This window comes from Eurypyga helias, unplaced genomic scaffold, assembly GCF_000690775.1.
Source record: "Eurypyga helias isolate BGI_N326 unplaced genomic scaffold, ASM69077v1 scaffold15502, whole genome shotgun sequence".
Taxonomy (NCBI): Eukaryota; Metazoa; Chordata; class Aves; order Eurypygiformes; family Eurypygidae; genus Eurypyga; species Eurypyga helias.
Genome location: NW_010236749.1, coordinates 5,057 through 32,607, shown reverse-complemented (window position 1 = coordinate 32,607; position 27,551 = coordinate 5,057). Strand labels below are relative to the sequence as shown.

The 27,551-nt window shown below is 39.5% G+C and overlaps 1 protein-coding gene across 1 annotated transcript; it reads right to left on the bottom strand.

Annotated features, from left to right (window-relative positions):
* LOC104506303 (mitochondrial 10-formyltetrahydrofolate dehydrogenase-like) lies at positions 1-27,551 on the bottom strand. Its single transcript, XM_010147216.1, has 23 exons — positions 27,492-27,551; positions 26,542-26,683; positions 24,070-24,304; positions 21,125-21,290; positions 20,208-20,309; positions 18,572-18,661; positions 17,367-17,501; positions 16,844-16,969; positions 15,414-15,505; positions 14,469-14,616; positions 13,608-13,727; positions 12,324-12,454; positions 9,320-9,470; positions 8,526-8,596; positions 8,315-8,420; positions 7,843-7,930; positions 6,763-6,856; positions 6,423-6,519; positions 4,874-4,972; positions 3,991-4,156; positions 2,628-2,733; positions 1,281-1,480; positions 1-289 (listed from the first exon to the last, which is right to left on the bottom strand). The coding sequence occupies exons 1-23, from the start codon at positions 27,549-27,551 to the stop codon at positions 234-236; spliced, it is 2,781 nt and encodes a 926-aa protein (XP_010145518.1). The 3' UTR covers positions 1-233.

Sequence of the window (27,551 nt, the reverse complement as noted above, 5' to 3'; positions counted from 1 at the left end):
ACTGCTGCTGAGTAATTTAAATAACTTCAGGTTAATTTCCAAATGCTTTTAGCTGTCAGCGAGACTGAAATTTGGACCTGATTTATAGAAAGGTATCCACGGAACAGGTGTTTTGTTTTGGGGTTTTTTTCAGGTGCAGCACTGCAGACAGCATATCCTGGGCACGGTATTGAGTGCTTCATGGAGTCATTAAGGTCGAAACTGTCAGAAGTTTGCTTTCCACATGAAGCTGTTCAGTATTCCACAGTGATAGCCTTGGTTCGGAGATACTCATGAAGGGCTTCTTCACCTGCACAAGCACAATACTCACCAGTTAGGATAGCAGCTAAATGGGAGAATGTTGTCAGAGACTGTTAGTAAGAAAAAAAAAGTGCTCTAGCCAATGTTTGGGTCCATAAGGAAAAAGAGAAACTAATTAACTTCCCCTCCCACTGGGATTTACAGAACTGGTTTGGCAAGAAGAGGCCAAACCCAACAGAAGTGGAAAGAAAAGGGAGCTGGGGTTTAACAAGCCGCCGCCTGGGTGGGACGGAAGCAGCGGCAGTCTCCAGATGGGCACCGGGGCTTGTAGCTGAGCTTGTGAGCTTTGCCTGTGTTAATGCTTCAAGGTAAAGAAGCTGTGTAAAAATCAGTAATCTTTTTTTCCTGATACTTGCTTTCAAGACATGCGTGACACTCGCTAGAGATTTCGAAGGCAAAAAGATGCTGTGTCAGTGAGATTTTGTTTGATTCATTTTTCTTTGCCACGAGGCTCGATCTGCCCAGACTTGTAAAGTTTCTTTGACAGGCCAGACCTCGCTTTTCTAAAAGCTGGTTTCGAAAAGATAAGGGTTTTTTTTTTTAATGCGTTTGTCTCTGTGGCTCTCGGCAAATTTTGATGAGATTTGAAGGCATAAAAATGTTTCCCGTGCTCTTACAAGTTAGAGAAGCCTAAATCCTTTCTGAAGGGCAGAAGCTCTTGGCCAGTACCTTTGCTACTTAACAGCGTTTTGCGGCCTGTACGCAGCTCCGGACAGGCTGTAGTTTGGCTGCTCTGAGGAGCTGGGCAGGAATATTCCGCGTGCCAGAGCATTATTTACAAATGTACTGGAAGGGCTGAACTGGAGGGGTTGAGGTGGGAGTCTTCCAGGGATGGGAGAGAAATCAGATTGCTGTAATTGGAGGAATGTGGGAGATGCAGGAAATGCATCCGTGGCTCACATTTTACCAGATGCACTGCACACAGGTAAGGTGGCTTTGGGCTGTCAGGTGGGGAATGGGGTGGGGAGAGAACAACTTACCTAAATCTTTCCCAAAGCCGGACTGCTTAAATCCACCAAATGGTGCTGCCACATCGGTTTTGTTATATGTGTTAATAAACACTGTTCCAGCTTCTAGCTTTTCGCTGATGTAGAGTGCTTTGCTTATGTCTTTTGTGAAAACTCCCGAAGCTAAGCCATATTCTGTGCTGTTTGCCCGTCGCAGCACTCCATCGACATCCCTACGGGGGAAAGAAATGATTTGATTGCAGCTAGGTAAAGCAAACGAGTGGTGGCAACCTTCCACCTTCAGTGTCATTGAAGCACCTTTTGCCATGCCCTTTCTTCTCCAGTCAGCTTTTTTGGAGACAAGTTACTAAGGACCAACCTGTGTGTCAGCCTCGCAGATCTATGGAAATTCGTAGCCTTGTTTCAAACGTGCAAAGCTTGTACCCGTGCATCTTGGGGGTTAAGGTCTACGCTAAGAAATGGCAAAGGAAAAACTGCAGTTGGCACACCAGCTTTGCTCAGCTGCAGCACAACGTGGGGATGAGAGCAACACAGAAGTACTTGGAAAGCAGAGCCTGCCAGCAGATTATGAATGTTTCCTAAAAATTTGGCCTGCTTTGCAAGTTAATGGAAAATAAATGCTGAAATTCAGACTCGTCGAGACACAGCTTTTCAGGCTGTGTCCAGAGTGCTATTTCCTAGTTGCACCTCATCTCCATGTAGCTTCAAAAATCCGTAACAATTTAAAACTTTAAAAACCGTAGCACGGTCCCTTATCACCGTACGTAATTTATAGGTGGGAAGGCTTATCTATGTGGCTGGTTCTTATCTACGTTATCAAACTGCAGAAAATGAAACCAGGTGGAAATTGTGATATGAAGTTCCCACATAGGGTTTTAATCTCTTCTGGGTGTCACACAGTTCTTAAGATTTGGAATGAAAACTGGCAATCTACAAAATACAGATTTTCATTTGCAACGGTAACGCGCCAACATTACACAATGAACAACGACGCTATGCGGTCTTTCGTGACAGAGAAAAATGAGCGATTCCTCTCGAAAAAATACACATTTTGTAATGTGATTCAGCTGTTGCAATTACCACGTCACCTTCAGTGAAAACGTTTCGCCGAATACTAAGCCTGATTTAAGGACTGGCACGGCTGCATTCTGTCCTGTCACACGCTGCTAATAGCATTAGTTCTACGTCGACGTGGAGCAGGGTGGCCCCTACTAAAAAGGGTGTTTTCTCAGAATTTAGCTGGCGGAGGATCTAGGGATTCGGACTGGTCTTATAAGACTTAAAATCATACTCCATAAGCTACCACTTCTACACTTAGGGTGAAAACAAGTTTCTAACAGCAACCAGAGGAGAACATACCCATTTTTAAATTTAGAAATCACCATCACAGGACCAAAGGACTCTTCCTGGGCAATATACATATGGTCTTCAACATCTGTGAATACAGTGGGTTCCATGAAGAAACCTAAGCAGAGGATAGAGCATCATTTGAGCCTGGCGAAATTACTTCATGGTTTGTATTGTCCAGACCATCTCTTTTCCACACTTTGAGGTCATAGATGCATTAAGACTTGAAAGAGCAAGTACCAATATTGATGTGAATAAAGTGTGAATGGAAATGCAAGTGTGTAAGCGCCAGAGAAACAGCAGAGAAAAGGTTAAAAGGACGGCCTGTATTGATCAGAGCTGAATGCTGTTCCCTGCCAGGCCAGAAGGACTTCGTGCCACAGCCCAGGGGACTCCGCCAGGGAAGTCCCTGCACTGACAGCAGGAAAACAAGGCTGCAGCATGTCACAGGGGCCACTGTTTTTCTTGTTACCTAACAAGAAGATAGCCATAAAGATCTATATATTCCAAATAAGGCAAAGCATGCAATGGGCAGCAACTTCGCCTAAGATTTATGGGTGCTGAAGTAACAAAAATTCTGGGGCAAAGGACCATCTCATAATGACTGTTCATGTCTGAAGGGTGTAAAGACCTGGCTAAAAGCTCGCTGACCATTGCCAGTCAAGACTTGTCCTGGTGTTATACACAGGCAATCCTGGTCACCTACACCTTGGGGAGTGAGTGTATTGCAGTTTGAGTGCGTAAAATCAACTCCAGAGATTTTATAAAAATGCTGCCCTCCCCCCCCCCAAGAGTTTCCATTTAGTTTTGTTACACAGATTTCGTGTAGTTATGAATCCCCACTTCCATTTTATTTAGGGATGCAATCATTTTGTTTTGAAACCCTGACGCAAATGCTGCTTCTTCAGTGTTGAAAAAGGACAGATGTCCATGAGAAAATGTTGCTTCCATGCCTGCCCACTAAACTTAGCTACTTAAACATAGCTAAAAAGGCTCTTGATAATAATACGTTATGCCAACTCTGCTAGTAGCTTCCTCAGTCGGATTTAGCGTTAGTGTGATCTAAATGGCTATAATTATGCTTGTGGCTCTTGACAGTTCAAGGGTGTTGCAAAAAAAGCCTCAATGCCCCATAACCACCAGGAGTAAATGAGCAAAAGATTACAGACTAGGTTCTGATCCAATTTCATACGTTGCACTTCAGTTGCACAGCTTCTCCTAATACGGGGCTTGAAAGCTCTGTTCTCAAGTGGTATCTTGGGCTTACCAGGTACTGCTCCCATGATACTGCTACTTCACAAAGTGCAGCAGAGACAGTCATGATGGCTTTTGATTGAAGTGTAAAAGTTCCAAAGACCTCTGAATGGTGTTTTACCTGGTCTATGTACTTGTCTTCCTCCATACACTAGAGTGGCTCCTTCTTTTACTCCAGTTTCACAGTATTGCAGCAGCTTTTCCAAATGTGCCTTGTGATTTTGTGGACCGTGATCTGTAGATCTATCAAGTGGGTCACCAATTTTCATCTTTTTAATCTCTTCCACCTATGGGTTACCCAATTAAAATGAAGTTACATAAGGTAGCAAATGTTATTTGGGATGCTTCATGTTTTTGTGCTGTGAACTTAGGCTATGGCAAAGGACTGGATTCTTAGAGGGTAGAATGCTTCTTCCTTTCTAAAATGAGGCTTTGTCTTATGTTTGATAATCTCTGGTAACTTCTGAAAGTTTTTGATGCTGTTTTCATGTAGTCATTCTCTTCTCCTATTAAGATAGGCATATAAAATGTTAGCTTTTACCAGTGGTACATGAGTTATGGCAGTGATTTCCTGTTCTTGAGCTAAATAAATAAATTCTCCAGTGGTACAGTGTGGTGACTATTGGATTTTTAATAATGACCTTTGTGTGATTCTAGCCACATGTCCAATATGCCTTTTCTAAAAACTTCACAGCAACTTTCAATCACATTGACCTAAGTTCAGTAATTTTTTTAATCTTACTTTCCTAGTCGAATATGAAATATCACTGAAGGTACAATCTATATTTCAATGTCACTTATCTGTGCATGACTGATGAAAATATTCCCCTTCAGTGCCTGCCTTTTAACCCTCTAAGAGGTTCCTGAGAAGCAGCATTGCCTATCATAAGCAGTAATGAGAAATTAAACAACTGAAAATAAGGAAATGCAAGTTTCTATAAAACCAGTGGGTATTTGTGTCATAGTGAAGTATCTGCTTAAACTTTAGGCCTTGAATATCTTACCACTTTTCTAACAAATTCATCATGGATTGATTCTTCCACGAACAGCCTGCCAGCTGCAATGCAGTTTTCTCCTTTGTTGAAAAACACTGCTCCCATACCCTGATCAGGGAAAAAAACCATTAATATTTCTATGCACCCTTTTGTTCAGTCTCCCTTTCATTCTGTTCCCTTGGGTTGCATCCTGTGTCTGCAACCCTCAAAGCATAGTGCTTTATGTAAAGGGACATCATCAAGGCAACACGCAGACTACTCTTGCAACTGGCAAGCACACTTCCACAGCGGCAAATGGCTCAGGACAAACCCATTAGCACTGCTCTTGCCATTTCCATCAGCCTTCCACAAAAACACCTGCTGCAGCATCACAACAAAGGGGGCTGGCAGCACAACCAGCGAGCATGAACTGTACTAAGCCCCTGAGCCATACTGCTTGGGTCAAAAGTTACAACCGGGTGAATATTACTAAGTCTCATCTGCAGGCACCCTCCTGTTTCAAGAGTGCGGATTCAGACTTCATGCAGTTTGTTGCTTTTTATTTAGCAAGAACTGATACCAGGCGGGTAGGGAGGTGGGGGAAGGAAGAGCAGGGCAAATGAAGTCCCTAAAAAGTAGTTTTCTGGCAGCTGTGGAAGCCTAGGGTCCTGGCATTACTAGGTATGACTGGAATCACGTGCTAGTGTGAAGTGTGTGGCAAAAAAGCGTTGTTTCACGATCATTTAAAGCCATCAATGCCAGGTATAGCTCAGGCCAACCTCTGTGGCACCCCCTTCTACAGCTGAGAACAGTGGTGGGGCCAAGCAGTGTGCTGCCGGCGAGGTTTCAGCTTTTATTGTTTCCCGTATGTATTTCCCTGTGCGGTCACCCAGGCACTTGTCCTGCCAAGAATGGGAAAGTGTATAATAGTTTCTTCCTGGTAGCAGAACCTGCTTGTGCTGGTTTAGAGAATTCACAGAATTAGCCCTTTGCGTAAACACAGTGTGGAAGACCTTTGTTTGCTTCTTAGTGAGCAAAATGCACTTGCTGTCATTTTGATGAATCAGATTACCTGAGCAGGGAATAAGCTCCTTAAATCCATTGAATTTCTCACTTGCACATCTTATTTATGAACCTGAAACACATTATGGCTGGTTGGGAAGGTGGATTTTTATGATTGATAGTCAATTAAGAACTATATGGCAAAAGGGAGCTCAATGTATATTTTAACTCACTTTTAAGCTTTTATTTTTTATTTTCCCCAGTATCACACTTTCACAAATCGATTCTAATGTGTTAACTTGGCTACTGAAAATACTTTTCAGCTGTATTTCTTTGTTTTGTTGTATTTTCTAACATGTATCTTTTGCAGTACTGATCCCTGCCTTTTGGGGCAGCATAAGCACCTTAACTGTGCTGGCATAAAGAAACATCCTGTAGAGTCTATTTTCTAACAGACTGCATGATTTTTCGTGCAAGGGCTCCCTACTGCAGTTTTTGGCAAGTCAAGAAGAATACTGCAATACTTTGAGGATGTAGCATACAACCTTTGAATATATTTACTTAGAAGTAACGTTACCATTTTTACAGCTCTGTCAAGTTCACAGTCACTGAATATGATCAGTGGTGATTTACCGCCGAGTTCAAGAGAAACTTTCTTCAGATTAGTGGCTGCGCTGTAAAAAAATATAAATAATCATATAAAACCAACTTTTAAATAGCTTATTTCATTATTTCCTTTGAATCACATCTACTGAAAATGTATAAACCTCTATTTTCCAACGGTGACTTAGTAGAGTACTACATAAATGTAAACATAGTTATGCTTTTCTATTACTGCTACGTGCACAGTATAGCTAACAAGAGACTTCAGGACTAGATTAAGCAGTGTTTACTTATGAATCTTTTGCTGAGAATACCTCTTCATGATCTGTTTACCAGTTGGTGTCGAACCAGTGAATCCGACTTTGCGGACATCTGGATGCTCAGACAGGTGCTGTCCCACCAATCCACCTATGGGGGTGAGGAAAACAGTTTAACTGAGCAGTACACAGGCGATTTTTACTACTCCAGCAGTAGCACTGTGACACAGAAAGAGCTAACAATTTGTCAGCCAGCTGTCCCACCAATCCACCTATGGGGGTGAGGAAAACAGTTTAACGGAGCAGTACACAGGCGATTTTTACTACTCCAGCAGCAGCACTGTGACACAGAAAGCTAACAAATTGTTAGCTGTCAGCCAAGTACAGCATCACATCCTTATTTCTATTTACAGCTTTTTTCATACAACTATGAAAAATCTCATATTAATTAACTTGGATCACATCAGTGGCTCCAAATTCCCCCATCTGTCTGGACTAAAGAACTTCTTTCCTAATATCCCACTGTAGGTGGAATAATCTAATTTGTAACAGAGCCTGCCCCATTCCAATTGCTTTGTCACTTTTCTTCCTTAGGGGAAAGAGGAGAACGGTGATATCAGGTAAGACGGTGTGGACCATGACTTACCTATAGTGACCAATTCACGTCTGACCAGCTTGCTTTAGGTCTCACACATTTAAATACTTGTGAGTGACAATACGATTAGGGGAAAATATGAAGTGAACGAGGCTTTGAGCAACCTGGTCTAGTGGAGGGTGTCCCTGCCCATGGCAGGGGGGTTGGAACTGGATGGTCTTCAAGGTCCCTTCCAACCCAAACCAGTCTGTGATTCTATGTTTCTCTGTAATACATTCTTTTCCAGACTGTTCATGTTGTTTGTTTGAACTTCTGAAATGTGTAGGCTGACAGGTCTAACCACTAGTTAGAGCCAAGGGACATACAGATTTTTCCAACTCTGTTCTGGAAATACGTGAAGTAGCTGTATGACACAGCTGCGCACCTACTACCTATGAAGATACGTGCACTTAACTAACAGGCCTTCAAAAAGGTAAAATGCTGGTTCACCAGCTTTAGCATGACCTACTCTTGCCAGAAAAAATTATTAGCTGAAGATTTACCTGAACCAGGCAGAATATTTATAACACCCTTAGGAAATCCAGCTTTAGCTGAGAGTTCTGCAAACTTCAAGGAAGTCAGAGGTGTCACCTAAGTAGAAACATTTAGATTAGGTCACATATTTTAATTAAATGTGTGATGATATATTTTATATTCAATACATCTCTATTTTGATAGAATATTCATCTTCTTACTCACAGTATTGACAAATTAAAAGTGATGGCTTCTTGGAGAAAAGAATTCATTCTTGAAAACGAGAGTAGCATCAGAGCACAATTGAAGACCATCAGTAACTTGTTATCATCACGGCAATTTGTATTACTATACACGCTCTTTAAAACATATAACATGGTGAACCTATGGGTACATATGACAGGGAAACCTATGGGTGAAATCCCCTAGATTGTCTGAATTATTTTGCCTGAACAAATTGTAGAGGACCTGAGTTATAGGTACGTTCCTTTTTGCTTTTACCTGCGCTGGCTTGAGTACGAGTGTGTTGCCTGCAGCCAAGCATGCTGCGCTCTTCCACGCAAGCATCATCAGTGGGTAATTCCAGGGGATAACAATTGCACAGACACTTTAGGTAGGGAAAAATGGGGAAAGATTACATTTTTGATGGCAGCTTTTGAATGGCTTTTCTGTATTTCAAGGCTGTCACTAAGAAGAAAAAAGTGATACTTACCCTATTGGCTCTTTCTTGGTGAATGTTAGATTATGGTTTGGCCGTGCCTGGTTAATTGGAATTGTAGCACCCTAAAAGACAGAGGAGGGACAAATCTTGCTACTGTTTAATCATTTTTTTATTACAAATATATTTGCCATGTAAGGATGTTTTGGAAAGCCACAGAGTAGGCTTCAAAACAAGAAGCATTTTTGCAGCAGAGAAGGGGGCAGAGATGCTTCTACTGTATGATTTCCTACTATGGATACTGTAGCTGAAAACGCCCTGTTTTCAGTTGGATGAAATAAAAACATGGATAACAAAAGCATGGAAGAACATAAAGTGAGGATCTGATGGACAATGAAAAGATGAATGATATTCTTGATTGTGGATTTTAAAGATACTCGAGGAGAGGCTGTTGAACCTGTGCCACATACTCTGCCATCACGCGAAATCACCAGCCTTGGTCAGAGCGTAACATAGCACGAGTCCCTGCTCTTACCCGCACAATGACCACAATGACTTTCTGCTCCATGAATAATCAAGAGCTGACTAAGCATGCACATCCACTGGGCACCTCAACTGATTTCTTAGAAATTTAGAGTCACATTTTAAATCCATATTCTACAGTTGGAAGCAGACTGTCCTTTTTGCTAAGGAGACCCATTTTAGGCGCAATTCTATTTTTGCTTAATTTTTTGATTCCTTGACTACTTTTGCTAACACTTGCTTTTTGGTACTGTGTCAGCAAAAAACCAGAACAAAACCTGCAGAGAAGCCCTGCCGTTGATTATTTCTTTTTCATATTCACTTGCCTGAATTTTGTCACACCATCCAGCAAAGTATCTGAATGTTTGCACAGACATTCCAACGTGGGTCTTCAAAGCTAAAGTGTAGACAGCTCCCGAGTCAATAGACTCTATTGTTGCTAACTCTTCTTGATGTTCTTCCATCAGGTCTGCAAGTCTTTAATAGAAACATTACAAATCCATGTCAAAGAGAAGTGACATCTATCCACTGAGAGCCTAAAATTATGTTTGTTATGGCAACAAACCGTAATTAAAATAGTATTCCCAAGAATTTGGAGGTGGAGTACTGGAGCCACTGCTCATTAATATCAGTAAGATCTTGAACAATTGCCTGTTGAAGTCTGCAAATGTCTTCACATTGGCTAGAGTAGACACTGGATGAGGACATAAACTATGAAAGCTTACCTGATTGTTCAAGTATGGTCTTGCAAATAAATTAATGCTTAGAAAAGCTGTACTCTTTTTCTGTTCTGCTACAAGGAGTCGATTATAGAAAATCAAACCAATAAGTCAGAAAGGAAATACACAATAACATAAGAAATGTCAAGTAATCAAAAGTACAACGAAGGAGTACTTTGGATCTTAGCTTAAGATATGAGGGAGTGTTGTGGTTTAACTCCAGCTAGCAAATACCACATCATAGCTTCGTAATACTGTTTTCTATTGTCTGAACTTGGACTAAAATACTTAAATGTTGGACCTTTCAAAGGCCCCCAGATGTCCAAAGACAGAGCTCCTAAGCTGTAATGCAAAATGAATTTTATATGCCTTGGTACATTTGAAAATCTGGCTCACAGTCTCCTTGGGCCTCAAGTTCTCCAACTGTTATATTTATGAAGTAACACAGTGAGATATAAGAAAGACTGTGGTAAAAATTATTGAATTAATAGTAGGTATCACTGTCTCAAAAATGTATCTGCACAGACAGATACTTATGAGGAGCTCTTGTAATTTTAGTGGACCCCTGCTTGGTCAGAGAGGTCTGTTTGCAGGAATTCATTTTTACATTCAGTCTTAGATCCCTCACGTGGCAGTGAAACAGATGCATCATGTTTTTCTTAAGCTTCTGTCCGTGTTTTCGTACTCAGACATATAATCAATGCTCCTGTGTGACTTTAAGAGCTTAACCAAGTGCATTTTTGATCTTGTAATGAGTATTCAAAGCTGGATGTGAAACCTATTTTCCATTATGTAGTTTCTGCCCATTTAAAGCATTTGCAGTGGGAAAATGCTCTTCAATACCTGTTTTAACTGTATCTTGGAGACCCAGCTACAGGTCAGGACATCAGCATTAGTGTGTAAGAGAATGGATATGGCATGTCAGGGACAAAGGAGAAGGTTCCATTCAACGCATGCTTAATATATTCTATTAATGATTTCTTAAGGCGAAGTAGCAGAGCTGGGGGCTTTAATGCTACAAACCTGCTCTTCAGTTCGGCACTCAAAATCTCTAGTTTGAACAGAGGCCAGAGAAAAAGGGGCTTTGTTTGAATTAAGGGGGAACAGAGAGAGCCTTCGTTCATAGTGGGAATGGTTTGCAACATAAACATTCTGGTACAGCTATCTTAGAGAGCCAGTCACAGGAACAGAGAAGAGTTTAATCCAGGAATGATCTATGCAGTGTAGGGGAGTTACATTTTCCATATGCCTAACACAGTTACTCTTGCAAATCTTGTAAGTGGAAAACACAGAGCAGCAGTTCTTAGACCTTAAAAGTTTCTCTTCGGGACAGAGTTAAGTCAGGCTCTCAAGCACTCTACATTCCTAATACAAATTAGACCCAAGTTTGTACATGCTTTGAATCTGTGCGCATTTGTGAAAAATGTAAATGATCAACTGGATTTAATGTAATGTAAGTTCTGACTTGCCCATTTTCTGCTGTGATGACTACTCAGCTTTTTGAGAGTCCTACAGGCCTTCTTCCAAGAACACATACTTTATGACACGCAGAATTTTCAGGTTTGCTTTTGTTCTCTTTTGCTAAGATGCCTACAATGTCTTGTAAAACGTGGCATTTTTTAATACTTTGGTTTTAATTACGTGGTTCATAAGGATACGCTAAAAGAGGAGAGGGGAATTTACATCCAAAGCATTCAACAAAGTAAAAAGTCTTACAAGTATATTAATGTGATAACAAATGATCTGCTGCATACACTACAGCAGGAGACAGACACATGCTGTGCAGAATGTTATATTTCCCTCATTCCACTTCCTTAGCTGTCAGAGCACAGACATGGAATGGATTCCCTACTCCTTCCTGTCTTTCTAGGTTAAACCCTTATGAGGACAGGGTCATCTCCTAGTTGCCTATTCCAAACCTCTGAATCAGATGGACAGTTCTTCCACAGCAGACCATAACACATCTCCTGGAGTGGGTCTTCAGCTAGGTGAGAAGTATGATCGGATACAATCCAGGAAAATCTAGCATTAGTTACAGTCTATTTCAAAATTCATGGCAATGTGATTGTATGTTTACTGTACGAAGTGCAGATGCAGGCAGGCTTCGCAAGAACAAAAGTCTTTGCCTACCTATCCTAGATAGGCTTTGCCTCTATAACTTAGCCTCATTTATACAGAAGGATTTGCACTTTACAAGGGAATTTTCAATCCTTGCAACAAAAGCCATAGAGATAAAATGAAGCCATCAAGTATTTAAAATGTTTTCCTCAAATTATTTGTTTCCATTCATAAATAATAATTTAAAAAATTGTTGCAGTGAGAGATCACAAGACTCTTCTCTGACATAAGAAGTTAGCCAGCTAAGACTGGAGGCTGGTAAACCGAAGTAAATTAGGGGATGAAATCTTGACACTGGCATATTCAGAAAACAGAATCATAGAATCACGAAATCGTTTGGGTTGTAAGGAACCTCAAAGACCATCTAGTTCCAACCCCCCTGCCACGGGCAGAGACACCTTCCACTGGACCAGGACATATGCAACAATTCTTCAGAGGGACAAAACATTAATATTAAAGAAAATGAAACAAACACAGGCTGTCTTTTACATACCTGTACATGAGTCTCCCTTTTTTTTCCCTTGCATTCATTTTTCCCCATTCACCATTTTCAAACGCCTCCTTTGCTGCTGCCACTGCCTTGTCAACATCAGCCAACGAAGCAGAAGATACACTGGCTATTACCTGTCCAAAGGTAGCATTCTGTTAGTGCAAACTGAAAGGCTGGGATGCAGTGTTATTCCTTCCTAAGCTTCCGGACTGGGTATGAGCAAATACTGAACATTTTCAACACCAGCAGGTGTCATGGGTGAGTCAGGCTGCAGAAAGTTAAGGCACAACTGATGTACCAGAATTCTGAGGACACTGCAAGGTCTCAGATTCCTAGATCTTTCTTCTTCTTCCAGTGGGTGCATTGTCCCACTGGATTTCACCCTCTCTTTTCATATATAAAATCAATGTGATATTACAAAAGTTGGAAGTCTTTGTGTGTGGTATTACAATCTAATATCTGAGCATGCTAAAATGACTTCCACACGTTCCACTTCATAGGAGTGGAGGTTCTGTTACCACGAACCACCATATGAACCCACAGTATTTTATGATGATTGTGTTCTACAAAAATACACATTGTAAATCCCAATACAGAATTGTTGTAACTTGTATTCCATTCCATAATGAGTTTCAGGAAAAGTACCAGAGTCTGACGATAGTGAAATTTGTGGCATTGATTTCAGCAGAATGTATTTACTCCAGAATTAAATAGCAATTACATGGACATCTGAATCACTTCTCTTATTTATAATTCATAATTGTAAGTTGCTCAACCAAGATTCAGTAGTTCAGAACTGAAGTGCGACTGTAGGTATTTTCCTACTGAAAATTCATTTTTCTTAGTGGGAATTTAAAGGGATGTTTTAAAGTCACACTAGCCCTAAGGCATCAGATTTGTAAAAAAAGTAAAATGAAATGCAGTTGATGAAATATAGGAAATATATAAAGTATCCTAACAGAAATACTTCTTTAGCAACTAAACTTCTGCAATTTTTTTCAAAGCTAAGCAAGAATGAAATCAAGGTAAAACATAAAGCTGAGTGTGGAAGCTGATGTAATAGTTGAAGTGGAAGTAGGTTATTTTTGCTGAGCAGCTTGACTGAAATGGGAAAACTGTAGAATATACAAAATAAGAAGCAAACTGAAACTTCAAATTATTTCTAGAGGTTGTTTAATGTGTACTGTATGGGTTTGAAATTACCAATATTCGCTTAATGGTTTAGATTTTTTAACAGGCAAATAAATTGAAATAAACTGGTATTGGTCATGGTTGGAAATTACTTACTGATCCATCTGCTGGATTTACAGTGTCATAAGTTTTTCCATCATCAGCATTTATAAATTGCCCATTTATGAAACACTGGTATGGCATATTCACAGTCATGTTGTTCACATTTTTTGAAACCTGAATGAAATAAATAATAAATTAATTTTAACTGTTGATAACTAAGGTTTTAATGTAGCTTAAGAAGCTTTTGATATCTGCAGCCAACATCCAGATGCATTTTACCATATACATATGGCTGTTAGGAGTGGACAGGAGAATAAAATTAAATGGAAATCATATTGTCCCTGAATACTGATGGCCACACTCTGAGATAGGTAAGCAGATTTCTGTATTATTTATCACTGGATCTCTATGTTCAAACCAATACTAAACTCTGGTTAAGGCTGGTCTTAGTGTACTTCAGTCAAATGCGTAATTCCCAAATTCAAGAAATCCTGACATGATTAATGACTTCAAAAACCCCACAGAATCCTCCTTTCACAGAAATTTTTTGAACCGATTCTTAGGAGAAAATCTAGCACTGTTTGCCTCAGGATAGGGGAAGGTCTAGAACCATCCTGACAGAAGCATACTCGTAGGACAGTGCAGGGAGGTAGGAATATCTGCCTGTGTGAGCTACTCTACTGCATCTTCTTGATCTCCTGGCTTCTGCAACACCATGAGTAACATTACATATTTCCATTCCAAAATGCAAATATATAAAAGTTGCCAAAAAAAAAAAAAGGTCACAAAGAAGAGTTTGTATGACCAAATATTTGATTGCTTTTCCTACTGCATCAAGCAGTTCAATAAAATGCATTGTCTATGCCCCCAAAACCAATACATTCTAAAGAATAAAGGCAGAATAAAAGGTCTTACATAATCAATGACTAACTCGTCTTCTTTGTCTTCTCCTCTGAATTTCCTGACAGCCATTTGAATAAAATCTGCAAACTTGGTGGCCATATACACATCTTCATTCTGTAGTTGAAGTCCACTATATTTCTGCTTGATCTCTTCTAACATTCTAAAGATTTTGAGGAGAGAGTAAGTTTAATTACAAAAGAAAGAATCCTTCAGATAAGTGAATCATTAGAAGGTCAAAAAGGATCAAAACTGGGCACCAGTTTATACGTATGTGAATGTGTGTGTGATATTCTGATGACAATGGCACAGAAGTTGTGCATTTTACTGGAATCTCTTGGTTTAATTGGACGTGTTATGGAAAAGAAAATGTCAGTTCTGGAATATTCTTAAGTATTCTTTGGAAATAATGACAAGAATATATTGATTGATAAACTAATATATGGGACTACTCTAACCAATACATGGAGGACATTCAGAGCTTTATGAGACTGGTACGTAATAAGGACAATAATCAGTTAGGTTAAAAAACATCTGAAATGCTGCTTTTATTTTATGGCCTGGAATATCTGAGTTGCAAAACTAAGGCAACTGAGATGACCCAACACAGGATGAAAGGCTCCGCTTTCCCTCTGGGGCTCAGCTTCCCAATCAACCCCCTGGTCATGACCTGTCACTGCATGCAGACAAGTTCGAGCATCACCATGCTCCCCCATGTGGTTGATATTCCTGAAGTTAAGGGAAATTTTCTTTCAGTAGAAAGAGCAGGATTACGTCAATATCTCCTAATTTTGAGAGTAGAACTATAAGACGTTTTCAAAAGTAGGAAAAGAAATAGAGTATTGGAAAATATAGGGGAATTTTTTTTTCTAACACTACTTGATCAACCCTGATTTAAAAGCACAACGACAACTTTGTTTCCATTAATTTCAAAATGTTGTTATCTTGAATATTTTTTACCTGACAACATGCATAGAGGATGCTCCAGATTTGAAGAAGTCTGTGGAATCCTCAATTACAGCAACATTGCTCAAAATTCCCTTCCAAATTGCCTAATAATACATGAAAACAAGGGAGACAATAATGATTAACCAAATTGCAAGAAGTATTTATTAAACCAAATTTGCTGTGGTATCTGTGCCTACAACATGTATTATTGCAAAGGATTCTAAACCAGAAAATTATTTTAAGGGGGTCTAGAACTGTCTAGAGACCTGATGTTAGCCAATAAATTCTTCAGCATAATTATGTTATCCAAATATATTATTTTGTCCATGATAATTTCACAAAATGGGGCAAGAAACCTGATGTACAATGCTAATAATTTTCAGGCCCATTTTTTTAAGATCTTTATCCTTCAGATAGTATCTTCCCATTGCATTATGAAATACGTCATCAGCAGAAGCAAGGACAACGGAGGACTTAGTGACTGGATTGATGGCGTTCCTGGCACCTGGGCAGAGCTGAGAAGTAGTTTAAGCTGCATGCATGAGATGGAGATGCATAGTGTAATAATTGGTAACATAATATTCCAATTAACTATAATCAGGTTTCAGAGTTAGCAGGTAATGTCATGAACTGAAGAGTTTATATTTCTTTCAGCTATTGTCTCAGCCAAAGCTCTGGGCAGCATTTAGGTTGCTGGCAAACAGGTTCAAGGTCATCTTGAAGCAGCAGTTTAAAATATTAGTGCATCAAGCTGCCTGACCTGTGCCAGAAGTTATTGACCCTGTAGCAGAGGTAGCAGGAGGGAAGACACCTGTGATTCACTTGCTCTGGCACAAAACCTGAACGACGTGACTTTCAGGTAAGCCCCTGACACCCGCTACAAAGGGATGGATTACAGGAGAGGGTGGCAATGTGCTTCTCTGGGTGTGAGAGCTTTCTGCCCCATTGCTGCATCACCCTGCCAGCCAGCCCTTGTCTGTGGTTGTGGCAGAAGAGAGACAGTGCACACAGGTAGTGAGAAAACTGCTGCTTTTCTCTTTCAGACTGCTGTTCTAAGACTCCCTGGAACTTGCCCAAGAGGACCACTCTGAGCACATCCTGGTAACACAACCTCGTTGTTGTGAGGTGAAGTTCCATTTCTTTTTCTTCATTCCCACCTTCATTATTCATAAATATTTACCATAAATGACCCTGCAATCACTATCTTTGTATCACTGATATCTGAAAGAAAACTTTCTAAAATGAGGTGTAAGTACTCTAATGAATTCCCAATTCCACCAGAACTAACATCAATAACAACAGATTTAACCCCATGCTCTTTGAGTACATTTTATCAAAAACCAATTTGCATAGCTAAATAAAAGATATGCCTTGCTTATAATGAGAAGTATGGAATGCTTTTGTTTAAAGTAATATCCTACTAAAACAGTTTACTGATTTACCCTAATGTCTTCTGCCATCTTTTTCTCCTCTTCTGTAAGTTCCAGGGCAGTTGTTTCATCAGCAGAGAAGTATTTAGATGCAGGGATCATTTTTCCATCCTCAAACTGCAGATTTCTCACTAGTACCTGAAAAATGAGAAGATATGATTTTAAATTATCTCAGAGGTAACATCCTTGTGTGAAGAGTTTTTAGGCATTAATACTGTTATTGAAATAGTGAAATAAATGGCTTGCAGGAAAGCTGCTAAGATGCAGGTAATTTAACAGAGGCCACTCCTACCTGTCGTTCAGATTCTCTCTTAGTGTTAGTACATTTTAATCCATATTGGAAATGAATATGGATTGAGTGAGAAGCAAAACATTTATGTCTCCCCGACAGGATGGTAGAGGACGGATAAACTCCAAGCAAATTAGCTGTCTGTCATTAGCAGCTGCATTTGTATAGCCTGACAATTCCACACTACTTGCACTTCTTGCTAAAGTTATTCCACCCATGCTCATGATTGCCAGGGTGAGCACTTACCATCTTCCCATCATTACCAAAAACGACCAGACCATTCTTGGTTACAAGTCCAGGTCTTGAAGCACCTTTTATTGCCAGCTCTTGTCCAGCAGGCACTGAAGCATCAAGTAATGATGACCCATAAAAAGTAACCACCTAAAAATAAATGGAAATAAGAATGCGCAGATTCTAAACATGCTCTAATAATGAAATGATACTGTTTTGAAGCTTTAATGTAAGTAAAATATAATCACCTACACATGGAAAACATGTTACAACATTGTTTCTGTATCTTTACAACCAAGGACACGTTAAACTTTGCCAGCTGCCTAAATTTGCAAAGCTGCTTAGCTGCAATAATGTGCATGTTGGAACCAGTGCAGAAAGGGAAGCGGCTTTGGCCAGTGCATGCCGGGAGTGAGGGACTGGCAGAGGCCTGACTGTGACTGGTGGAGTCTGGCTCTGCTTCTGGGTTGGCAGTGCTGAATACTGACTCTCTCCTGGGGTCTTCTTTCTGGGATCTCAAATCAGCAACAGTTCCTGGACATTAGGGCAGAACCTGGCTTTTGGAGCAGCCTATCAGCAGACGGCTAATAGCTAAGCAACAAAATCTGGGTATCACACCCAGGAAAGGTAATGTAATTTTTAAAGTATTTCATGTAAGTAAAATGTGGATCAAATGTGTAGTACTGTTAATACACTGAAAGGAAGTAGTTGGTTTTGGATAAAATTATACAGATTTATTTCTGCCAATTATCTAGGCCCAAATCTCTTTAAAATAAAACCTTCTTTGTAATTTCAATAGCTCACCATGTTTCATTTTGCTCTTAATACTGTGGTGTTGCCCACTGTACAGCATGGGCTGCATTATAATGTGATGCCTGCCTACCTCCCCAAATGACTGGCTCAGTCTGGGGCTACCCTTCTTACTTATTGCTTTGTACCAAGCCCAATTACTTCTTTTTTTTTTTTTCCAGTTATTGGTGGTGTTTGATTTAAATGGATCTATGATTAAAAAATGAAATCTTAATAATCACTGTCTTCCGTACATTTGTTTAGGTGCCTGTTCTAGATATATGCAAAACATATAGTCATCAAATGAGAGCTGCCCCAGTGTAACTCTCACCTGTATTCACCTGTATGAAGATACTTTTGGCTTTAAAATTTAAAAAGATCAGAAGGAGGGTATAGGAAAGAAGAATATTCTTCTGTTTTTCAGAGCATACCTGGCCGTCTATAGTTGCCCATGCTCCAGGCACTTTATCATGCCCTCGAATCCAATTGTGCAAAGCTGCTGCAGGTTGGTCCCAAGAGATCTAGGAAATCAAGACATGCCAGCTAATTCCTCTCTGTTTAGATATAAACCAAGTTAGTAATGTTTTTCTATACAAACATTATAAATTCTCCCTCCTTCTCTTTTAAGCAATCATTTATTTAAGGACATAGAAAGGGTCTGGTCTAATAAAGAAAGGTCAGTGATCTGCAGATGGCTAATCATGAAAGACCCATCAAATGGGATGCTCTTAGCACTTCAGTGTTCTGTGCGGTCTATGCCTTTTCATAGATTCTCACACACTAATATAATGAAAATGTAACTCTTGTTACTAGGTATTCATTCATAAAAAACTAATATTATGATTAACAAATTTAATAAGCATGGAATAAATATAAATAAGCGTACGTTTGGGGTATCGCCTTCTGCTGAAAACGATCTATTTATTGCTTCAATCCTAAGTTCTTTAAGAAATCTACAAACTTTTATTGAAATATTTTCTAATCATTTACTAACCCTTCACAAATTGTTTCATAAATGGAATCTCTACTACAGTTTGCAATTCCTGCAAGTTTTTCAGGAAAAAGGAAATACTCTTTTAAGAATGTCATGTATATTTAGTATGTAACACCAGGAAAAGTGTATTCCTTTTCTTTGCACTATTGTGAGTATATGTACAAAATGAATTGAAGAAAGTATCAGAATAGCTATTCAATAACAAAACTCCCAGCATCCTTCTCAGTTTAACCACAAAGAATATTTAGAAGCAAGTTATAAGCCAATGAGAATAGCTTTACAGCAGAGAGACTGAGCTAGTTCACTTCAAGGAAGCTCCTTATATATTATATTAAAGAGAGAAATAAAAATATCCTTATGAAAGCTATTTGTTTCTAAGGTAAGTCAGGAATTGAAATATGATGGAAAGCATCACCTACAATATTTCAGGTGGAAAGGACTACATTCTCCATGGTCAAGAGCCTGAAGTTGTTGGAATAATTTTTTTTTTTTTAACTTTTGCACTGGTCTGGAAAAGGAAAAGAAGGTATTACAGGCAGCATTCACCATCATTTTATGGTGGCCTTCTCAACTATAAAGAAGATCCAATAATGTGGTGGGGGTGCTTATATAATTCTTATATGGGGGTTTAAATAATTTCTAATCTGTTGGGGTTTTATGTGACCTATTTTTTTTTTTTTCCTGATGCCAACACTTGCTTTTCCTAACATCAAATCTATTTCTGGTAGAGAATTTAGTGTGGACTGTTGGTAAACAAAAAGAACTATCTCCATTCAATGCCATACTTAAAAGTACAGTAACATATTAAGAATCCACTGAAGGTGCAGCTGCCATCTAGCTGTGTGTAGACGACCCCAAGTAGGACATCAAGTTTCTAAATATATGTAACTGCTGAAAGGGGATAGAACTTAACCTGGGATTTCATTACCTGCATTCTTGGAGTTATCTCAGGAATAAGAGGTGAGGAAACAACTGAGTTAAAATTAATGTTAACTTCATCTCACTATTATTGTAATCTGAGTTAATAACAACTTTTCTAGTGATATGCACTAAACAGTGTTATTTCACATTACCTCTGCATTTTCCTTTTTCTGGATCCCTTCATACGTTGCCCCTTCTTTAGGCTGAGGTATACGAGGGGCCTTACCGTCAGCAATTAGATGTACAGCTTCCACCTAAGTGAAAAAGTAACAGATGTGTTGTTAGGTTGGTTTGCCTCTTTTCCTCAGTCAAAAGACTTTCTGCCACGGGGGAACTGGTTTATTTTTAAAACTTAGTATTTCCAAAATCTAGGGGACCACTGCTGCACTAATTAGCATACATGTAAGCTTGATCTTTGACAAAAGAAATAGCCTCAGAAATGTGATGGGAGTGCCTAGTCACCAAACATACAGCAACTACTAAATTCTGCAGGACCAGAATGTGGCTCTGTTTGACTGCATTCAGCTCTTTCCTTTTTCTTTCTGCAAAAACTTATTCCTTTGCATTTAAACGGAGAGAGAAAAAACTTCTCTAATGATCCATGTTGAGTATTTTTATGCAAGTTATTTTCATCATTTTAAACCAATATGAAAAAGAACAGGCATACAAAATCCAAAGTCAATCTACCAGGACTCTGAAGTTAAAACACCACCCCGCTTGTTTTTAACCTCACCTCTAACTTTCTGCTCTCTCTGAGCCTTTAAAAAATTTCACATTGTAAAAACATTCAAGAAATCTGTGGAAGGAGATACCAGGCAAATTTGACTCCTTGTCTTCTGCGGAAACAAGATATGTTCTGCCCACTGCCATATAGAAATATTCTGAGGCCACCTCCTCAGCTGTCATGAAGCAGCACAGCTCCACTGAAGTCTAGCAGTCGGCTCAGCACCACAACCTCTGTCTTTCCAAATGCCTGCATCTTGTCTAGATTTCCTTTCCTTTCAAACTCCAGCATATGCTTTTCTTTTCCTCTTAAAATGTTTAAAATATTTACTACAGCTAAACATACCATAGCCTTTATTCCCTCTGGGAACAGAAACCGGTTATAGAGGTCATCCACAGTATCGTTCTGGCCAACATCACATTCTCGCTGCAGAAGGATTGGTCCGGTGTCCAAACCATCATCAGCCCAAAAAATAGTAAATCCTGCTTTCTTATCTCCTTGAATTAAAGTCCTGGACATAAAAAAAGCCTTACAGTAAATACAGACAGTACAAAAGTGGTCAGGGATATCAACTCGTCTGTCACACATTCTTTTACTTTAAGCAGACATAAAAGAAAATCCTAATCACCTTTAATACCCGTTTCATTGCTCATTTCATAGTCAGGAACCCACAGCTTTGATACTATTGATGTGTGGTTTCCACAAAGTGACATAAGAAATGCTACAACTGAATCCAGGGTGTCTGTCATGCAGTCAATTGTGATAATTATTTTAAAAGTATGATTAGTGGTAAGACACACAGAGCAAAAGGTGTGCAATAGTTATGGCCTAATTTGGAAGGTGGAAGCATCCAGACACCATACTATCTTAATTCATGGCTGTTTACTGTAATTAGCCAGGCCTCACAACTTATCTGTAGGTCAGCAAGGGAAGCACAGTTGTTGCACAGCTGAAAAAGAGCTGAACTCAGAGTGGAAAATACTGGATATGCAACTGTTTAAGGAATAAAGCTATTAAGGGAATTTGTATCCAGCCAGATTCTCAGCTGCTGAACATAGCACTGCTTACAATAGACCTGTGCTGACTGACATCAGCTCAGGATCTGCCTCGGGATCTGAAGGGAACTTCAGCCACTTATATTTTCCAGTTCTCCTTTGGAGCTGCATGTGCCTCAGAATGACGGAAAATCAAACAGAAATGTGTTTAAGGGAGCAGCCAGAAATGGAGAGATTTCTCTTTCCTGCATGCTTTTGACCATTTGTCTGCATGCAAATAGCAGTGTAATTTTCAGTAAGACACATCTCATGTAAGTATCCCCTTGGCAGTCTGTGTTGTAACAGGATCATCAGACATCTGGCTTATACACGTGAGAATTCATTATTCATTGTAAGCACTGAAAACTATATTATTAAAAGGATTAAAGCACACATTCGTGCAGAAAAAGGGACAAACTCCAAAGAAAACTGGAGAAAGAAAACTCCAAATGTCCCTGGTGCTGAATAGGAGACAGGATGAGAGCCACTGTGTGTGCCCCCTCCTCTGTCCACCAGCCCCCTCTGCAGACGGTGCTGTTAGTGAAGTGGCAGCAGCTGGAAGAGGCCAAGCGTGAGCAATTGTTCCTAATTCACCTTCCCGTGTATTGCATGGCTTAATACACTGCTAGCACATTTCCTCCTCAATGACCTCTTTCCCAGACCCGAGACTCCTGGATATGTCTCCCATCATGGTGGAAGCTGTTCTATACCTTTCACCATCTTTCTTAAGTCTTTCCTGAAGCATTTCTTGTTCCTTCACAGTCTAACTGAAATGCAGACACTGTTTAAGATCCTTCCGTGGTCTCTCCTAAGTAACAACTAAATTTCATTGCTGCTTACATATAGTGAGGGTTTTTTTCGCCCTTTGTGCATTACCTTATGTTTTTTAACTTTGAATTTGACCTCTCATTTTCTTAATCTCACTTTCATATTATCACACTTAATGATTTATGTAGTAAGTGTATTCTTTGTTACAGATTGAAATCAGAGTGACTGCTCTAAAGTTGCCTGGCTTTCCCTTTCAGCCCATTTAAAACTGGCATTGCTCTTGCTGATTTCCAGTCTCCTGCACCAATGCAATTTGAAGAAACAGAAACGCTGCAGGCTGTCCCAATCCTGCAGAACCTTTGCTTGAAAGTTCCCTGGTCATGAGAAGAAATTCTTATTCATTCATCAGTTTTATCTAAAATCTCTTCTGCTCATAGTTCAGCTCAAGAGAATTGTTCTGACTTATTTTACACAAAGAAAGGCTGTATGGCAGCAACATCTAAGCTCCTCCATCCTGGATCCCTACACAGATTGCCTACTGTGGTGTTCTCTTTGATATGCACCTTTTTAAATCAAACATTTATATCACCCTACATACGTCCCTTCTCTAATGCATTTGGGAAAATTTTTATTATTCCATTTTATGCCTTTAAAAGTTGTTCTTTTATTTCTTTTCTGGACTGCCTTACTCTCATTTTTCACCCCATTTGCCAGAGTTTATGCTTTTTTTAAAATTTTACGCAATTGGACACAACTGCCATTTTTGAAGGATTTCCTTAGTTGTAATAGTCTCCTTTACTCCTCTTTTTAAGTACTTCAGCTTAACATTTTTCCATTAAGGATTAAAAATAACAAACCAAAACAACATGCTTTTGCTTTGAATCTACAACACTGTGTCTTTAGATAATCACCATGCTGTCTGTAAGATTCTTTTACAATTGTTTCTTCATAGTTAGACAACTTTTTATTGAATTTAAACACTGTGATAATGGCCTTTCTGTGGTCATTACTGCAGTATAGTTCTCTCGCAGTAACATTTTGAATCTAACCTTGTGTATTGCTCAGAAGGACAAGAAGATAAGGGTTTATTCTTGTGGATTCTCTTCTCTCTTATCCCTTTCCTTCTGTGAAAACTTAGGCTCTGCACCAAGCCCCGTTGAGATAGTTATCTGGTATTTGTGGAGGATGAGCTACGTGGGCAGTGTCCTGCCTATGGAAAGTCCAGACTGTCGATTTGCCTATGTGAGTACAATATATGAATGTACAGATCAGATCACTGATCCTCCCAGAATAACAGCTGCACTTGCACTGGAAATCATAATGAATCTTAGGTATGAAGTGCAGTTCATGAACCAAATACTCAGCTGCTTCAGAGAAGTTCCTTCAGAGCAGTTTCAAGTCATCAGAACTGTGCCAGCCTTGACCTGAGTGATGGGTACAGATTGACACCCTGACGTGTATACACCAGTTCCAACGCACAAAACTCACCAGTTGATAGCAGAAGCTCCTCGGTGGCGTGGTAGGATGGATGGATGGTAAATAATTGAGCCATGTTTCGGGCAGTCAATAACATCCATGGGGATGAACTGTGTACAGAATGGAAGGACATTTAGCTCAGCTCCAACCGATTTGTAGGCTGCAACTACTTCCTGGATAGGCTTGCCTTTATCTCTCCATCTGGGGAACTTAAAAACAGGAGTGCCGTCCTTCTCCGCTGCCAGTGCTGAGGGGCAAGAACAGTGTATTTTTTTAATTCACATTTCATGTTAAAAATATAGACTGAAATCAGAGAGATACTGCATGCACTGGAACAGGATGCCCAGAGAAGCTGTGGATACCCCATCCCTGGAAGTGTTCAAGGCCAGGCTGGATGAGGCTTTGCGCAACCTGGTCTAGTGGAAGGTGGCCCTGCCCATGGCAGGGGGGTTGGAACTAGATAGACTTTAAGGTCCCTTCCAACCCAAACCATTCTGTGATTCTATGATTCTAACATAAGCAGATAATTGAGTGTATGATTACAGAGTGCCCTTTGTACTGTCCTGTATGCTGTTTAAAAACCTTATGCTTGGATATATTTTATTAATTCTTTGATTCTCATTCCTGTATCTTATTTTCAACTTTAAGTTCACTCATGACTTGGCTAATAAGTAACAATGAAAGCAACTGGTTTGGTTTAGCAGAACTTATTTTCAGCAATTTCTTCAAAATTCTGTTTACTGATGCCTTCTGGATATGCTTTCATTTATCTGAGACACACAGCTACACCCAAAATTAGGCTCAAAGGTGAGAAAAAACAACTGCACTAATTGCAGAGAGAATTTTTAGGTGTTTGATAAACTCCATTGCACAACCACTTACTAACTCATCACGGATAGTAGGACAGTAGAGTCAAACTCTACATCTGTTGAGTTGTATGTGTAATACGAAGAAAAGGGAGAACAAGAAGAGGTATGGAAAATTCACCTAATTTAATTTATTATTTCTAAACATATCTTTGTATTTTCCTCTCTCTTTTTCACTTCTGAAACTGGACCTTGATTTTGACCAGAAGAATTTTTAGCCTATTAGGTTTTAAGCAAATACTTACTTAAATTTCATTCCATGAAAGTTAGTATATACTGCAATTGCTTTTAGAAACAAAAATTGTAGCTGTCTAAGGATACAGAAACATTAGCAACTTTTACTTAAGACTTAAGCTCTTTGAGTCATCTGGAATTAAAAAGCAACAAAATACCTAGTGATTTCTTTGGGTTTTCATCAGGATAGCAATAAACTAATTTTATGGCTTGGTTAAATATACGATTAAAATCAGTGGAAGATTTACTTAGTTACATCTGCTAGTGTAGTGACTGTACAACAGTAGTTTATATAATGTAACCAAGTGTTATGGTATGATTCCAGAGCTGGATAGTCAAATTCATAGTCAAATCATCTTTTTCTAAACTAATAGTCGCCTCCTCTAATTCTTCCAAAATGTGATTAAATCTTTTAATGAGGTAGAGTTACAGAATGTAATAAACTTGAAAATCATATGCTAGTTTGGGAGTGTCATAGCCTAGGTAAGCAGGATAATGTTTGATTCTTCCACATGAGAGTTCTGTAAAAACATGTCAGGACCTGGGGGGAAAAAAAAAACCACAAAAAAAACCCCAAACCAACAGAAAAACAAGAGAGGGAGACTTGAGACAGCTCATGGAATGTAGTTTTAATTTCAGATTATCCATAAAGTACATTCCATTCAGTCACTTCTATTTTCTAATCATATTAACTCACTATTTTTGAGCCACTGGAAACAAAAGAAGTTACCATCCAAATGATTACAAGGTAGCTTCCTTGTCACACTGGGCTCTGCTCTGAGAGTACAATTCTGGACACCTGTCAGGCAACAACTCTTTCTTTAGGAAGTCTAGAAAATCCTTATGCATCTTAACAATGGGAAAAGGGAGAGCAAAGCCTCCTCTAAATTTTTCATAGTCCAGGTGGAAGAGAAATAGGCTCTGCAGGTACACTGCCGCACTCAAGCCTGCCAGAAAGGGCAGAGAGCCAGGGATAAACTTGCGTGACTCCGTGCCTTGAGCGTCCCAGTCAGCACAGTGCAACAGGCGACACACATTCGTGCTTGAGCACAGGCTCAGCAGCTCTTCGCTTTAAGATACAGATCTCATTCAAGGCAACTACCTCAAAGACGTACATTCAAATAAGGCACCCAGATTAATTTCTCTTTCAAATATCTCAATGCATGGCCCTGTATGGTTAGAAACAACTTTTAAATACTGACTAACTGACAAGGTTAAACCGGTTCTGGGACCTGTGTTTGTTAAAGCATATTTCTTGTGCTGAATCCAGTGTAATAAAGGCAATATATGCAAGTCATTCCCATGTAGATATCACCTTCTCACGAAAACGCAAGTTGGTTAGGTATGCCTATAATTTTAACATTTAGATTAAGGTTACACTTACCTAAAGGATCGGCTTGTCCATTCTTGTCAGGCACTGTGAACACTCCCACAACTTTGTGTCCTTCTTTTCTCAGCTTGTTATAAACTTCTTGTCCAAAAATACTTTGACCTATAAGGGCTAGCTTTAGCTTATGTTGGTAAGCCTGGTAAAAAGAATGAAAACAAACCATGTTCTAGGATGCAAAGAAAACACATTGCTTACATTCCTTTCTTGTTCTTTCTTGATCAATGTTCATTTTGATTTAAAATGGAAGAGTCTTTCTATGCCAATCGCCTTTGAAGGAATAACAATCAATTTTTTGAGATTAATGACAGACAACATACAATTCAGAGAGACCACATTCAGTGTGAAAGCATCATCTAATACTGTCACTGATGCTTATATGGCTTTCCCAGAATTTTCATTAGACAGACCCACTGCTTGTTCCAAGAAGCATAATAGGCTCTGTGGTCTTATTCATAGACAGAACCAATACTGTAAGAAGTGAAAATACATTTTTTGAAATAGATACATAAAACACTTTCTCTAGGCATAATTTAGGTGCATGGAACACACCCTCTAAATGCCTATAATTAAATGGTGGCATGTTATTTGTGGTTAATATGTATAGGCTAAAGAAGACAGGCTTGCATTGTTTCTGCCAAGTTAAAGGGAATGATCATCCTATAAGGAAATGTTGCTAACTGCAAGGCTCCCTTGCTGGACTCCCACTGCCTTCTGTGTTTGCACCCCTGTACACTGGACACGTGCTTTAAGCTTCTTCAGACTGAGTAGTTGTGAATAACTGCCCCAACTTTTTATTTTTAGGACAGCTAGAATCACAACACTACTATGATATCAGGATACCACGTACTGCTACGGTATTCAAGCACTTGCACCCTCATAAAACTACTAATAGCTTCAGAGCCCCTTTAGATATAGGGGGCAGCTGTGCTCCTCTCCCACCCTACCTCCAGCCCCTTGTCTCTACCATATCCTTTATCCCAGAACTGGTATTCCTGTAGCGGCAT

Coding starts and splice junctions, on each gene's coding strand:
- LOC104506303 (XM_010147216.1), bottom strand. CDS start 27,551: ATGCCGCTACAGGAATACCAGTTCTGGGATAAAGGATATGGTAGAGAC. Junction 20,310..21,124: donor CAGAGGGAATAAAGGCTATG/GTATGTTTAGCT, acceptor TTTTTCACTTAG/GTGGAAGCTGTACATCTAAT. Junction 8,597..9,319: donor GATGGTGTGACAAAATTCAG/GCAAGTGAATAT, acceptor TCTGTCTTTTAG/GGTGCTACAATTCCAATTAA.